Source organism: Sminthopsis crassicaudata, chromosome 1 (assembly GCF_048593235.1).
Source record: "Sminthopsis crassicaudata isolate SCR6 chromosome 1, ASM4859323v1, whole genome shotgun sequence".
Lineage (NCBI taxonomy): Eukaryota > Metazoa > Chordata > Mammalia > Dasyuromorphia > Dasyuridae > Sminthopsis > Sminthopsis crassicaudata.
This window is the reverse complement of record NC_133617.1, coordinates 407,809,223-407,823,611: the sequence shown is the minus strand read 5'-3', so window position 1 is coordinate 407,823,611 and position 14,389 is coordinate 407,809,223. Positions and strand designations below refer to the sequence as shown.

Genomic DNA, 14,389 nt, shown 5'->3' with positions numbered 1-14,389 from the left:
TCATTAGAGAAAATGATATCAGAATGTATGAGATGCAGACAAAATAGTACTTAGGGGAAAATATTTATTTCCAATTGCAGATCAAGAAATGGCCTTGAAATTAAAAAAAAGTAGAAAAAGAATTTTAAAAATCTTTAAACAACAAATTGAAAATTCTCAAAATCAAAGGAGAGAGTAAGAAAATTATTGAACTATAAAACTAGAAGCTGGTTTTATAGGGGAAAACAAAATGAATAAACTATTGGTTAATTTGACTGAAAAAAAAAAAAAAAAGAAAACCAAATTACTATGGTCGAAAATGAATGGAGTGAATTTACTACCAATGAAGAGAAAATTAAGAAAAATTTTAGGAGCTATTTTGCCCAATTACATGCCAATAAATTTGACAATCTAAATGAAATGAAGGGCTATAAAAATATAAATTACCCAGTTAGCAGAAGAAAAAGTAAAATACTTAACCCAATTTTAAAGAAATAGAACAAGATATGAACTTCCTTTCTGTAAAATTGGGAAAGAGAAATTCCATTTAAAATAATTGTAGATAGTATAAAATACTTGGGAATCTACCTGCCAAAACAAACCCTGGTACTATGTGAACAGACCTATAAAACGCTTTTCATATGGATAAAATCATCTAAATTGGAAAAATACTTGCTCATTTTGATAGTTATGATAATAATTCTACATTATTCAGTGCAATACTAAACTATCAAAAGTTTATGAGTTAGGAAAAATTAACAAAAGTTCAATGGGAAAAAAAAAAAGAAGGCAGTCTGGTAGATCAATGGAATAGATTGGGTTTTAATTATATTAAACGAATGAACACAAATATCTAGACAAATCCAAATAATCTAAGCTTTTGAACCGAAGACTATCTTACAAAAACTTCTGGGAAAATTGGAAAATAGTATGGCAGAAAATAGATATAAACCAATATCTCATACCATATACCAACATAAGGAAAAACTGGGTACATAATTTATACATAAAAGTTGATATAATAAACAAATGAAATAGAAAATGGAATAATTTACCTATCTTATTGACAAGGGAAAATTTTAGGACCAGTAGAGATATAGAAAGCATTACAAAATGTAAAAAAAAAAAAATTTCATTTTGGTTATATAAAATTTTAAAAGTTTTGCACAAATTAAAACCAATGAAAATAAAATTGTAAAGAAAGGAGAAAAGGGGCTGGGGAAATTTTTTAAAACAAGTATCTTTAATAAAGGCTTTACTTCTCAAATATAGCAAGAACTAAATTAAATTTATAAAAATGCAAGTCTTTTGTCAATTCGCAAATGGTCAAAGATATGAATAAGTAGCTTTCAGACAAAGCTATCTTTAGTCATAAGAAGAAATACTCTAAATTAATACTAATTTTAAAAACTAATTAAAAAAAGGTACAATTTCACACCTATCAGATTAGTTAATACAACAACAAAAAAAAAAAAAAAAAAAAAAAAGGAAGATGTTTGGAAAATGGACATGAATACATTGTTGGTTGCACTGTGAACTGATTTAACCATCTGGACAGCAATTTGGAACTATGCCCTAAGGACTTTAAAACTGGCACTTAGGTCTATATCCCAGAGACATCCAAGAAAAGGGAAAAGAACCTATTGTACAAAAATAATACCTTTTTAGTGATGACTAAGAATAGAAAATTAAAGGGATGTTCCTCAATTGGGGAGTGGCTAAACAAGCTGTGGTATATGATTATGAAGGAATATTATTGTGCTGTAAAAAAAAAAAAAATGACAAACGATGATTTTTTAAAAACCTGGAAAGACTTAGATGGACTAATACATTGTGAAATTAACATAATGGGAAAACATTGTGCGTAATAACTGCAATATTTGATAAAAAACTGTGAATGATGTCACTATTCTCTGCGATACAATGATCCAAGACAATCTCAAAGCATACTATCTACCTCCAGAGAAAAAAATGATTTTGATTAAATACAAATGAAAGCATGTTATTTTTCACTTTTTCCTTTCATTTTTGGGAGTCTTCTTGCAAAAAAATAACTATCTAGATGTTTTATATAATTGCACATATACTACCATATCTGATTACTTACTATCTCAGGGAGGGAGTAGAGCAGGAAGGAAAAACAGAATCTGGAATTCAAAACTTCACGTAAAAATGTTTTTAAAAATTTAATTATCGATAAAGATCACTACAAGAGCTCAACAGCATTGTGTAGCACAAAGAACACCATTTTTGAATCAGGAGAGTGGAATTTGTATCCAAACTCCCTTTCTACTATCTCTGGGTTTAATAAATGTCAAAACCTCAGTTTTCTCAGGGAGAAAAAAGAAAGTTAAGAGTAGATAATATTTAAAGTTCCCTTCAAGCTTAAAACCTATGGTTTTAAAATCATTTTATGTACTGCTATTTATCTAAAGGTATGTGAATATGTTATATTCAAGGATTCAAAGAAATTTCCATTTAGAAATAGGAAAAAAAAATCAAAAAAGACTTCTGTGAAAAGAAAAAAGAAAAATATCCTAGTGTAAACCATATAATAGCAAAATTAACTTACTATCTGAAAAAATTTCAGCATGGAGAGAGGGAGTTCCATTGACTAATATAAATCAACAAATTAATGGCATGACCATTAAGAGCTTAAGAAATGCTTTTTGATTTGACTCAAGCAAAGCTTGATAGTAAATAGCTTGCTTTCATGATATTACTTCCCCTTAGATCAATTGGTATTATTGCACATGGGTTCTACTGCACACAATTAACTAGTAAAAACATATTATTTCCAGCACTAGAAAAAATTCTAATTTCTAAAGTAAAAATCCAGTTTTCAATAGTTATTTATAGTGTAATATCTACTGAAATGTTCAAGTCAAAAATAAACAATTCGTATGTAAGGCTATACACAAACTATAAAACACTACTTAAAACTTTTAAAGATCCCAGACAACTCACAAAGCTCTGTTGTTGTTGTTTTTTTCTCCTGAGGCAATTGGAGTTAAGTGACTTGTCCAGGATAGCCAGGAAGTGTTGAGTGTCTGAGACCAGATTTGAACTCAGGTCGTCCTGATTTCAGAGCTGGTGCTCTATCTACTGTGCCACCTAGCTGCCCTGCCCCCTTTTTATCGGAAAATCACAGAGTTTTAGTTCAGAAGGATCTCAGCAGTCATCTGGTCCAATTCAAACCCTCAAAAAGAATCCCACTACAACATATTTGACAAATAATCATCCAGACAATACCTGAAGACTTCCAATGAGGAGAAATCTATTAACCTCTTAAGTAACTTACTTCATATATGGAGAACTCTAATTATTCAGAGATCATATACAAGCCTACATTTGCCTCTTCTATTCCTTCTAGGATAGGGTACAACAATAGGAAAAGTCTCATTTCAATGTGAAAAGTGTAACTGGATGTCATTACACAGGTCACACTATGAACTAAGTAAAAAAGTAAATCAAAAATAAAGGATAATGTTGATGAGGCATTGAAAACTTCAGAATGTCAGGCTCTGGGTAGGTACCTTATGATGACTCATACATTGTGGATACTTAATAAATAAGACATTACAACATGAACATAATGGCAGTTTTAGGATAGGTGACAATAATAAAGACAACCTAAAGGGAAGAAATTATGTGAAATTAACCATCATGTGATTATGAAATCCATGGCAGAGAAAAATAAACTGGTAAACCATAAACTAGTTTATAAAGAGGTGGAATAGGAACAGAGATCTCTCACAAATAGCTCAGGTCTCAATTCTACATCTGTATAATACAGAGATAGAATTCATGGAGAATTTCATGGAGAAATACAGAAGCATAACTAGGATAACCACACATAATGGAACAACCAAACACCCTAACCTTAATTTTTAAAATGAACTAAAAACATAGTTAAATAGATATTACTAATGGCTTTTTTGTCTTGAGCTTCATGTTCAGATACAAACTTTCCATAAGGATTTATCAATCAGGTCAACTGAAATTCTGAATTTCTTTATCATGGAGGAACAAAAACCAGGTATTCATGCATATTATTAAGCCAGAGGAGAAAAATGCCTAATTGATCAGAGCACATGTGAAGACACCTGCTAGCTGACACTTTTTTCTGGGATTCATTTCAAGTCTTGCTGATATCAACAATGCCCACTATTTATGATTTTTGGTTTGACCCCTGACACTGTTTCCACTTCTGTCACCAGGACCCTAATGTTTGCTTAAATAGTACTTAATGCTTATGTGTTTAAAATGAATAAATTGTGCACTCAGATAAGTTGAGATGATGAGTAGACAATCCAATTATGTAAGGGGACGGAGTTAAAGGAAGAAATTACCAAGTCAAAGATATCACTTAAGGCCCTGCTATCAATTAACCCTTCAAATCAAACAATCTGATATAGCCCAGATTCTAATGTGAGGTTAAAATATCAATCACAGGGAAATAGGTTTCCTGCTCTGAACAAATATTACAATGAGTCACAAAAATCACTTTTGCAGTTTGGAACCTCTGTGCAATACTATTTCATTTTGGTAACTATATAAAAAAATTCACAATATTCTGAGAATAATACATGTAATGGATTTTTGTGTGCACATCAAAGATTGGAGAGCTTGGTCCAAAAGAAAGAAAAATACATTTATAGTTTGGCATGCTGTTTACTATAGCTTTTACAACAAAGCAAGGTTTGAACAGATCAGAGAATTTCAAAGTCAGTTACTTATACACATTCCAAAATTTCAAAAACAGTTTGGAAAGAATCTTTTGGCAGCAGTTACAACATGCATTAGATATTCCATATTATCCAATGACTAAATAAAAAATCCAGTTATTATATAATTATTCATCATTCTCTCCAAAAGAAAAAAAAAAAAAAAAAGATTTTTACATAGAGAACAGAAGCCAAAAGAATCCTGCAGTCTTCTTTTCACCCAAGTGCAGCCAATGATTTTTATTCGGACGAGATTTAAATCATGAAGTTCTTGAGGCTCTGGCATTCACAGCTTGGTGCTGGATCTCATCTTACATTACCCTGATTTCCAATAAGACCTGTGAGTTCTTATATACAATTCCTTGAGATGAATTATTGTGGGGAACTTAAATTTGTGTTGTGGTCTTGGTCTCTGGAGGAAGTCAAGAAAAAGCTACATTTGGAAGGCTTTAGAAAGTTTTCTGTTAGATCAGAATTCTGTTGAACATGTTAAATGTATAAATCAAATCAAAGAAATAAATATTGTCCCCAGGGACTTGGCTTGAGGAGGTATTTCTTTATTTTTATTCTCTCAACGAGATTTTCCTGAGCATGATAACTATTTCTTCAACAATATATTGTCTGTCTTAAGGCAAGGCATCAGTGAATTTTTTAAATAATTTATAGCATAGTGTATAAAAAGATTACTCCAAACACCTGTACATATGAAGAATAATTTGAAACTATCCTTAATATAAAAAAATGAAGAAAATACTTCCAAAATATTTAACCATAAAAAGAATTTCAATTACTATACTTCTGAGCTTTACCTTTCTGATTAGACTACCATTTAAGGTCTTGTGATACTAATGGAATGATATATGACTAAATTAGTCCATCTAATGCTCATTCAGACTATTTGGAGTAAATGAATGTATAAGAAAGAATGGTATCTTCAGAATATGAGTCTCCAAAAAAAAATTGTAATTTAGTTCTGAGTGGAATTAACTTAGGACGACTCCAATTCTGCAACAAGTATCAAAGTTCCCTCAGGGAAAAAAACAAGTGTTTTCTTTTAAAAAATATATTAAAAGAACTTTAACCAGATGCCTGCTTTACATTAGAAACCTAATCATCCCCCAAATGGGAGAAATGTTTTGATTACATAGCTATTTTACCTGATTCCAACTAATTCCTTTATGAAATTGGACTACAACCATTAAACATAGAGTGCTTAAATACAATTTTATACCTGATTCCCCAAATAAATTTTGATAATCAGGCACAGGAAAATAATCAGGAAGATAACAGCTCCAAGTTATGTTCTGGTTCATCCATGCTGTCTTCAGTTAACTCCTCCTACCAGTTAGAATCTTCGAGAAATATCCTTTACTTCTGCCAGCTTTGCAAGGACCCACTATAAATAGAGAAATAAAGGAAGACATACTCTTATTTTCTAATAAAAAAATTTCAAAATGTTTTGATGAGTTTATGGGAAAACTGGTTTTCAATTTCAATTTGTGACCTGAATTTAACAAGCATTTATTAATCTCCAACTTAATAGACATGATGTAAGGCAGTGACAACAGAATGACAAAAACAAAATGATGCTGACCTCTAGAAACTTATTTATGCTGGAGGATATGACATGTATAGAGGATCAGTAAATGCAAAATCTATACTGAGAATTGAGTCCTTCAGCTAAGCTCTGAGAGGCACAGATTAAGAGGGATAATAGTCCAAAGATTGAGGAAAACCCCTAAGCAAAGATTGGGAGAAGAGATGTGGATGGATATGTGCAGCAAAGCTGGAAAAAGAGGTTGAAGCTGCATTATAAAGAATTTTAAAAGATCAAGAATATCTTTATGCCTTATACATAGAAGTTAAATTAGCAAGAGAAAAGATTAGAGCTTAGGAAGACCAATATAAGAGGCTATTACAAGTCAGGGTGAGAGATGAAGAGGGATTGAACCATGGTGGTGGTCTTCTGAGTTTTTCCTTTCCCAGCTCTGCACTTATATCAGAGGACTTCAACCCAAAGATCAAGTGATAGTCCTTCAAATTTCCCAGCTCCTCAATATGTTTACTTCCCCTGGCCTACTTTTCTATCCTCCTATACCTCTCCTACTGAGAGATGGTCATAGCTTCTATCTTGCTATTACACATTTTGATTAACTCTGAAATTCCTTTATGAAGACTTTTCTCATACCTGACTGGACCGAAAGTCTGGGATGGAGTTCACGTATTTACTCTCCCCTCTGGGAACATATGTAGGCCACTTAACCTTTTGTTGCCTTTAAAATTATGGTGGTTAGACTAAATATGCTTTAAGTTTCTTTTAAAGTGAAAATTCTGCAAACTCAAGGGATTAGGCATAGAGCACTATAGTAGTAACAGGATAATAGCATTAAGTCAATTTCCAGAGCACTAAAAATAATAAATGGTAATAATCACTTATATTTACATAGAGATAGAAAGTTTACAAAGCACTTCACTTTTAAAAACCCTAAAAAAGTAGGTCTGAGAAAATATCTGAGAAACAGAAGCTTTGTGAATTATTAATTTACTGAGATCTTAGAATTCTGTATACATTTTAGTAGAATATAAATGAAATAACTAAACCTCTATAAGGGAAATGTAAATTTGTAGCAGAAAGGAATAAACTTAACAATGCAATGAATAATATGATATAAAATGGGCACCTCAGAGATCTGGTAAATAGAATGTTAGGTCTGAAGTCAAGACCTGAATTCAAATCTAATTTCAGAGATTTACCAGATGTGTGACCTTAGGTAAATCACTTAACCTCTGTTTGTCTCAACTATTTTAAAAAACAACAACAACCAAAAAAAAAAAACTTTTCCTCAACTATAAAATGGGGATAATACTTCCCAGATTTGTTATGAAGCTCAAATGAGATATCTGTAAAATACCTGGCCTTATATAAATGCTAGTTATCATTATGATTCCTTCTTCTATCTCTATTTGGTTTAGTCATAGCTGGAATCTCATAGTTGGAAGAAACTTTAGAGTTACTTAATTCAACCTATACTCAAACAAAATCCCCTTCAGCAATATCTTCAATAAGTGATCACCTAAGTTCTACTTGAAAACCCCAATGGTGAGGAGAACCCATAACTCTCTGAACTGAGACATAAAGTATGTTTTCAGGCAATCAAAATGGAAGACCAATGGAAAAGTTCTAAGTTTTATTTTATGAAGATGTTTACTATAACTTTATACTGAATAACTTAACAGGATTATTGGGTTCTCCCTTATGGACATGAATTCCAAATGTTCTTTAAAACTCTTAAACACTATGCCAGACTAGTCTAAAAGCAAGATCTATAACTGATCAGTCAAAGGAACAATATTTTATTTAGCATATCCTCTGATGACTCCAAACATAAGGACAATCCATACAGATGACATATTTTGTTTAGCTTTCTTAGCATTTTTCAAAGAAACAAAAAGGAGAAAATTTAATACAGTTGCCAGGGTGGGGAGTCAAAGTCCTGAGTTCCATTTCTTCTTCTTACACATATTGCTATATGACATGTAATAATTAAATTTTCAGTCCCCAGTCCCTCTATGACTATAATGTGTAGACAAGTTGTCAATTTGCATTAAAGGAAATAACATTTGTACACTAGAAACTTCCATGCTGATCAAGGTAGATATATAAACTAAATTTTAAAAGAAAGGAAAAAAGCCCCACAATTTCTTAACTGTCAACATATCCAATATGTAGCTTTAAAATTAGAAGCTCAGGTCTGTTTTAATAAAAGAGGTTTTACCTGGGCATCTTCTGCAGTCTTAAAATTAACTATTTTTCCAAACTCTTTGGCATGAAATACAGACTTTACACGTTCCTACAAATCAAATAAAGAAATGAATAAATAAAAAGAATAAAACCATGTCATGGGAAAAAAATTATCACAAGAAAAACAATTTCATTGCTCAAATATATATATAGTTCATACTAGAAATGATACATTTTTAAACAACATTCTAAGAAACAAAAAGAATAGAGAAGCACATGCATACCAGTAAAAGAGCATGATGACATATTCAGTTCTATAATTCTTTAAACTAGGAAAAAAGGTCCATTTTCATTACTGAAACAACAAAATGAGGGAGAAAGAAGCAAAGAGAAAAGAACAGCAATATTTTTCTTTTTTCCCCCAATTTCTTAAAACTTCTTTCCTGAATCATTGTCTAGAAATAATAGATAAGATCAATACATCTCAAATCTATCTACATGATTCATTATGGTTATAAGCTAACTATGAAAACTGATTTATGAGATCACAATTTTGAGAAAGTCAAGACCCATTCATAGAGATTTATAGATCCTATATCTCTGTTTGTAGGAAAATTCTGCCTACAGGAGACAAATTCTTTATGCTAATAATGTGAGAACAAAGAACTGGGCTTATCAATGATGATATCGACACTGGTAACTATTTGGAGGTAATGAACCCCATTAGGAGGTCATACATAATTTTTGCTAAACAATTTTGTAAAGCTTTTGTAAAGTTCATTTTTAAGTTAATAGTTCTATTTTACAAATACTTAAGAGTTTAAAAGAAATCCATCTGGGTTTAAGAACAAAAAACTAAAATCAACTCTATATCATTATTTCTTTTGTGCTCAATACAGTATTCCATAGATCCTTTGTTCAGAATAGATAATGTCATTGATAGGCCTGAATGTAAACAAACAGACTTTATTTTCCAAAGAATCTATTTACTAAAAAAAATACTCACTAAATGCTTATCATAAAGCACATTATGCTAGCAGTTAAAAAAAATTCTCAGTACTGCCAGCAGAAGCTTATGATCTAGTTGAAGAGAATAATCACTAAGAATAAATAAGAGGTTATTTTCATCACAAAGGACTTTTGTTTTTACCATCTTTGAGAGATTCAAGATAAACATATTGTGAGGAAAACTTATGAACAGTAAACTCTCTGGATTTATAATCTCAGCTTAGTGCTACAGATGACAGTACACATGGTATGATATCGTAGAGATAGGGGTTGGACCTGTGATTTCATTGATTAAAATAAGGAACTCTTAATTTAAGAAAGTATTCTCTTCAAATATAGCTCAGCATTTTCTCTAAGGATCTGAGAAGTAAAGTGACTTGCCTAGCATCATATAGCCAGAATGTGTCAGAAAGAAAACTTGAACTCTGGTTCTAAGGCCATCTCTCTTTCCACTACAATATACTACGTCTCTCATGTTAGAGAATAGCACAAGAGTAGCCCACTAACTGCAACCTGGAAGGTATCATTCTGCATACATTACCACAGAACGAAACATCTTTTAAAACTGATCTATTTTCTGTGTGAAAAATATGCAGCCATATGCTAAATAGAAACTGATAAATACAAAACCAAAAACTGTAAACATCTTGAAAAATAAATCTTAACATTTTATCTTCACATATTTATTCAATATACCTTGGCCTCAATACGTAATCTTCTTCCATGAATGATAAATGGCTCTTTGGTAAATTCATCAAAAGTGTATTGCCATTCACAGGTTAGTTGCCCAAATGTTCCTTTTGTCACAAACAATATACCACTACAAAAAACAAAGAGAATAATAATAGCTAATATAATAATAGCTAACATTTATACAATAGTTTAAGAGTTTGTCATGTTTCTCTCTCTCTCTCTTTTTTTTTTTTTTTTTTTTTTGGTGAAAATAATATGTTTTGATCTTCATTCAGTCTCCATAGTCCTCTCTCTGGAGGTAGAGACTGACTGCCATCAGAAGACTATTGGAATTTTCTTGAATCACCTCATTATTGAGAAAAGCCAAGTCTGTCACAGTTGATCATCAGTTGTTACTGTGTACAATATTCTTCGGTTCTGGTCACTTCATTTAGCAATTCATGTAAGTCTTTCCAGGCTTTTCTGAAATCATCCTGCTGATTGTTGCTTATAGTACACTAATATTCCATTATATTCATATACCATAACTTATGTAGCCATTCATTCCCCAAATGATGGACATCGATTCTATTTGCAGTTTCAGTTATCTCATTTTATTCTGAAAACAACCCTAGAAGATAGATACTATTATAAAAAAGTAAAAAACTCAATCAGCCATGAATTCTTTGGAAGTACTTCATAAATATGGCAATAGGGTAATTTTTTACAGAACCAACTGTTTTTCTCTATTTTGGGGTGGTTTAGATGTAAGCAAAGCATAAGAATTATTGTACTTGCCACTAATATTTTGGGTAGTTCTTATTATAGACCACTGAGAGGGAATTTTTCACCTCAATAAACACAAAACAAAAAAGACAATTTTAAAATCACTTCTGACAACTGACGTTCTTACAATCTCATATTCCTTAAAGTAAAACTTAAGGGACTTTGATAAGGATCAATTGGGGGCAGCTAGGTGGCGCAGTGGATAGAGCACCAGCCCTGAATTCAGGAGGATCCAAGTTCAAATCTGATCTCAGACACTTAACACTTCCTAGCTGTGTAATCCTGGGCAAGTCACTTAACCCCAGCTTCAGGGGGGGAAAAAAAAAAAAAGATAAGGATCAATTAATGCTTTCAAAGGCCTTTTTTGAAAAGTCCTACTTTGAATTACATTTATATAATTTCTCAAAGCAGAATTTGTTTCCCATTTTTCAAGATGAGTATAAAGAAAAACGCTTTCCCTGCAAAATAACTTTTCCCTTAAACCACCCCCCCAAAATTAATTTTTTTCTGCTTTAAGAATATAACTGTTATTGCCTGCAGAGAGTTCACTAAGTAGAATATGCTTTGTTTTTCCCAGAGCAAAGAACTAAATTAAAGACACAGCTGTTTTCTTGTCACTGGTTAAGGTGGAGGAATGAAAGAGCTACTGTTCAGGATGAATTTCCTTATCTTTCATTATTACTTCTGTCTAACTCCTTTCTTTCCTCTCTGGGGCAAAAAGAGGAGGGGCTAAGAATTATTATCAGTCTCTCAATAAACCTTGAATGATGTTGAAAAGCATTTAATAATTTAACAACTCATATATACATATTAAAAAAATATACATATCCATACACACATATCTAAAGATGTATATGTATATATGCCTGTGTATATATATGTGTGTATGACTTATTAAATATACAAATATAAAATATAGATACATATTGCATAAATGTCTAATTATATATATCCATCTATGTCATTCATATATAAATATATCCCAATGTACTTTCCTCCCAAAACTTTTGGTAGATATGTACCATCTTCATCTTACAAATAAAGAAACAGAGGCTCAGAGTTTAAAAGACTTTTCTAGAAGCACAGAGCCAGAAAATAGCACATAGAATGGATTCAGTTCCATTAAAAGTTGGGTAGACCCCAAAGGTGGATAAGCAGCCCTGAAAAGGGCTCAGAAAGCTCTCACACCAGAAATACTATTGTTCCTTGGATACTTCAGATACCCCAACATATAGGCAGTATAGTACAGAGAGTGTTGGACTCAGATTCAGGAAGACTTAAGTTCAAATCCAGTTGCAGACATCAGTGTCTGTACTGTATCTGTGAATTAATGCTAAGGTTTTACAACTAATCAATCAGGCATATGCCTGTTGGTCTATAATTGTACGGCATGGGAAGAGTAGATAGGGAAATCATAAATAAATAACTTAGTAGCAATGCATATACCTCTTTCGTAAAATAAAAAGTAATATGTTTTACCTTTGTTAAAGGAAATCCAAATCTCATGTGTGTCTTTGCTTACATATCTTATTTGATTTTGAACTATTTGAATTGTGTTTGAGATTGAATCTATACATACTTGTGTGCATAGCTGAACTTGTGTGTGCATGTATGTATACATAACTATATATGAGCAAAGATTTGGATGATAATTTGTTCTTTTCATTAACAACTATTTGTAAGCCTCTTACTAAATTAAACAGCTGAATATAACTAATAAAAATTACCTTGTGGTTATCATCAAGAAATCTGTTTTATTGACCATAACATGGGTAATATACTTATTTTTGGCAAATCTTCCATTTTCTATTACCTAAAAATATAAAAGAGAAAAAAGGTTGATGCTATAACTATTTTAATGTTACTTACATCTTACCCTCTTCTAGATATTATAGGGGAAAAAATTCATTACCATATTTCTGCAGTAATAATCTACATCCTAATTTAAAAATCACAAGCAAATTGTAATTCAATTAATTGTCATATTCACCTTTGTCAAAGTACTTACTTGCAAAGATTTGTTAAAGATAAAGTGAGGATATTTAACACAGATTAAGGAAATCTACTAAAATAAAACCTATGAATTAATAACACAACTAAATGCATCAGATTTTAGATCAGACAAAAATGTTATTTAACAATCATGTTCATTTTTATCCTGCAGAATAAAATTAACAATTAATTAAGTAGTTTAAATATTCTCCCATTTTTACAAATTAAAAAATCACAAGCTTTAGTTCAATCCCTAAATGTCTATGATTTCATTTTGCCTTTAATGCCACCTCACATTAAACTCAAGGATGGAAGCTGGGCCTAAATGTTATTTGAATCAGATTACACTATAGCACAAAGGAAAAGAATGAACAGCTTTGTTCCTCCCCATTTTTAGTCTCTTGTGACAACACATACAAAAGTCCACAAAATACCATAACTTATTATGGTCCTCTACAATTTCCCTGCAATTCCCTCTTGTTCTGCCTTTTACATCACATTCATTCCTTTATCAAATTTCACCTGCCCTGTACCCATGGGAAGTACAGAAATTACAATAATTAATGAAATTAGTTCTTCATTGCTCATTCTACATCAACTATTATTTTCTCCAGATGTGAAGCTGTTTGTCAAGGTTATTATTAGGATCTGAAATATTCGTACTTTAGTAATCTTAACCTTTTCCTTCCTATTATGATAGACAAGATGTATTAATGGGCATATTTGGTAACTATGATTAGAATTCTGTAAAGCAAAAAAAAAAATTATATATAAACTAGATAAAATGTTACCAACTTTAAAGATTTGGGAAGATAGCGAAGATGTTAAAGATTTGGAAAAGAGGACTAATGAAGAAATATTAAGAGGAATTGGAATTATTTCATTCTGAGCAAAGAACACACAAGAATGACTTTATAATATCAAATTTCTAAAATATTCTTAGCACAAAGGTGAATGACTCTTCTGTACAGATTCCCCAGGAAGCCTTTTCATCTCAGATAGAAGAAATAATGAGAAAAGAGAAGTATGAGAGAATGGGGTAAGTTATATGAAAGAACTTCCTAATAAGTTTGTAAAACATTGGAGTGTATTATCCAGGAAAAAATGGGAATGCTTCTAGGTTTTAAAAATATACAATCTCTTTTTATTTGTTGACTATAACCTGGTTATATATAATTCATTAAATCAAGGAAGTAGTTTAAATATTCTCCCATTTTTACAAATTAAAAAATCACAAGCTTTAGTTCAATCCCTAAATGTCTATGATTTCATTTTGCCTTTAATGCCACCTCACATTAAACTCAAGGATGGAAGCTGGGCCTAAATGTTATTTGAATCAGATTACACTATAGCACAAAGGAAAAGAATGAACAGCTTTGTTCCTTCCCATTTTTAGTCTCTTGTGACTAATCTGAATCAAAACCAGGAGTATGATAGTAGAACAAATTAAACTAATTTCAAAAAAACAATTTTTGAGTATAAA

At 31.4% G+C, this 14,389-nt stretch overlaps 1 protein-coding gene across 1 annotated transcript in view; it reads right to left on the bottom strand.

Annotated features, from left to right (window-relative positions):
- Positions 1–4,633: 4,633 nt before the first annotated feature.
- Positions 4,634–14,389, bottom strand: part of VPS13A (vacuolar protein sorting 13 homolog A) — a 246,253-nt gene continuing 236,497 nt past the window's right edge. The window contains exons 69-72 of the mRNA XM_074280102.1: positions 12,642–12,727; positions 10,153–10,276; positions 8,483–8,557; positions 4,634–6,102 (exon numbers count right to left, since the gene is read on the bottom strand). Of these exons, the coding sequence (XP_074136203.1) occupies positions 6,052–6,102; positions 8,483–8,557; positions 10,153–10,276; positions 12,642–12,727 (336 nt within the window). The 3' untranslated portion in view covers positions 4,634–6,051. The remainder of the gene's footprint in view (positions 6,103–8,482; positions 8,558–10,152; positions 10,277–12,641; positions 12,728–14,389) is intronic.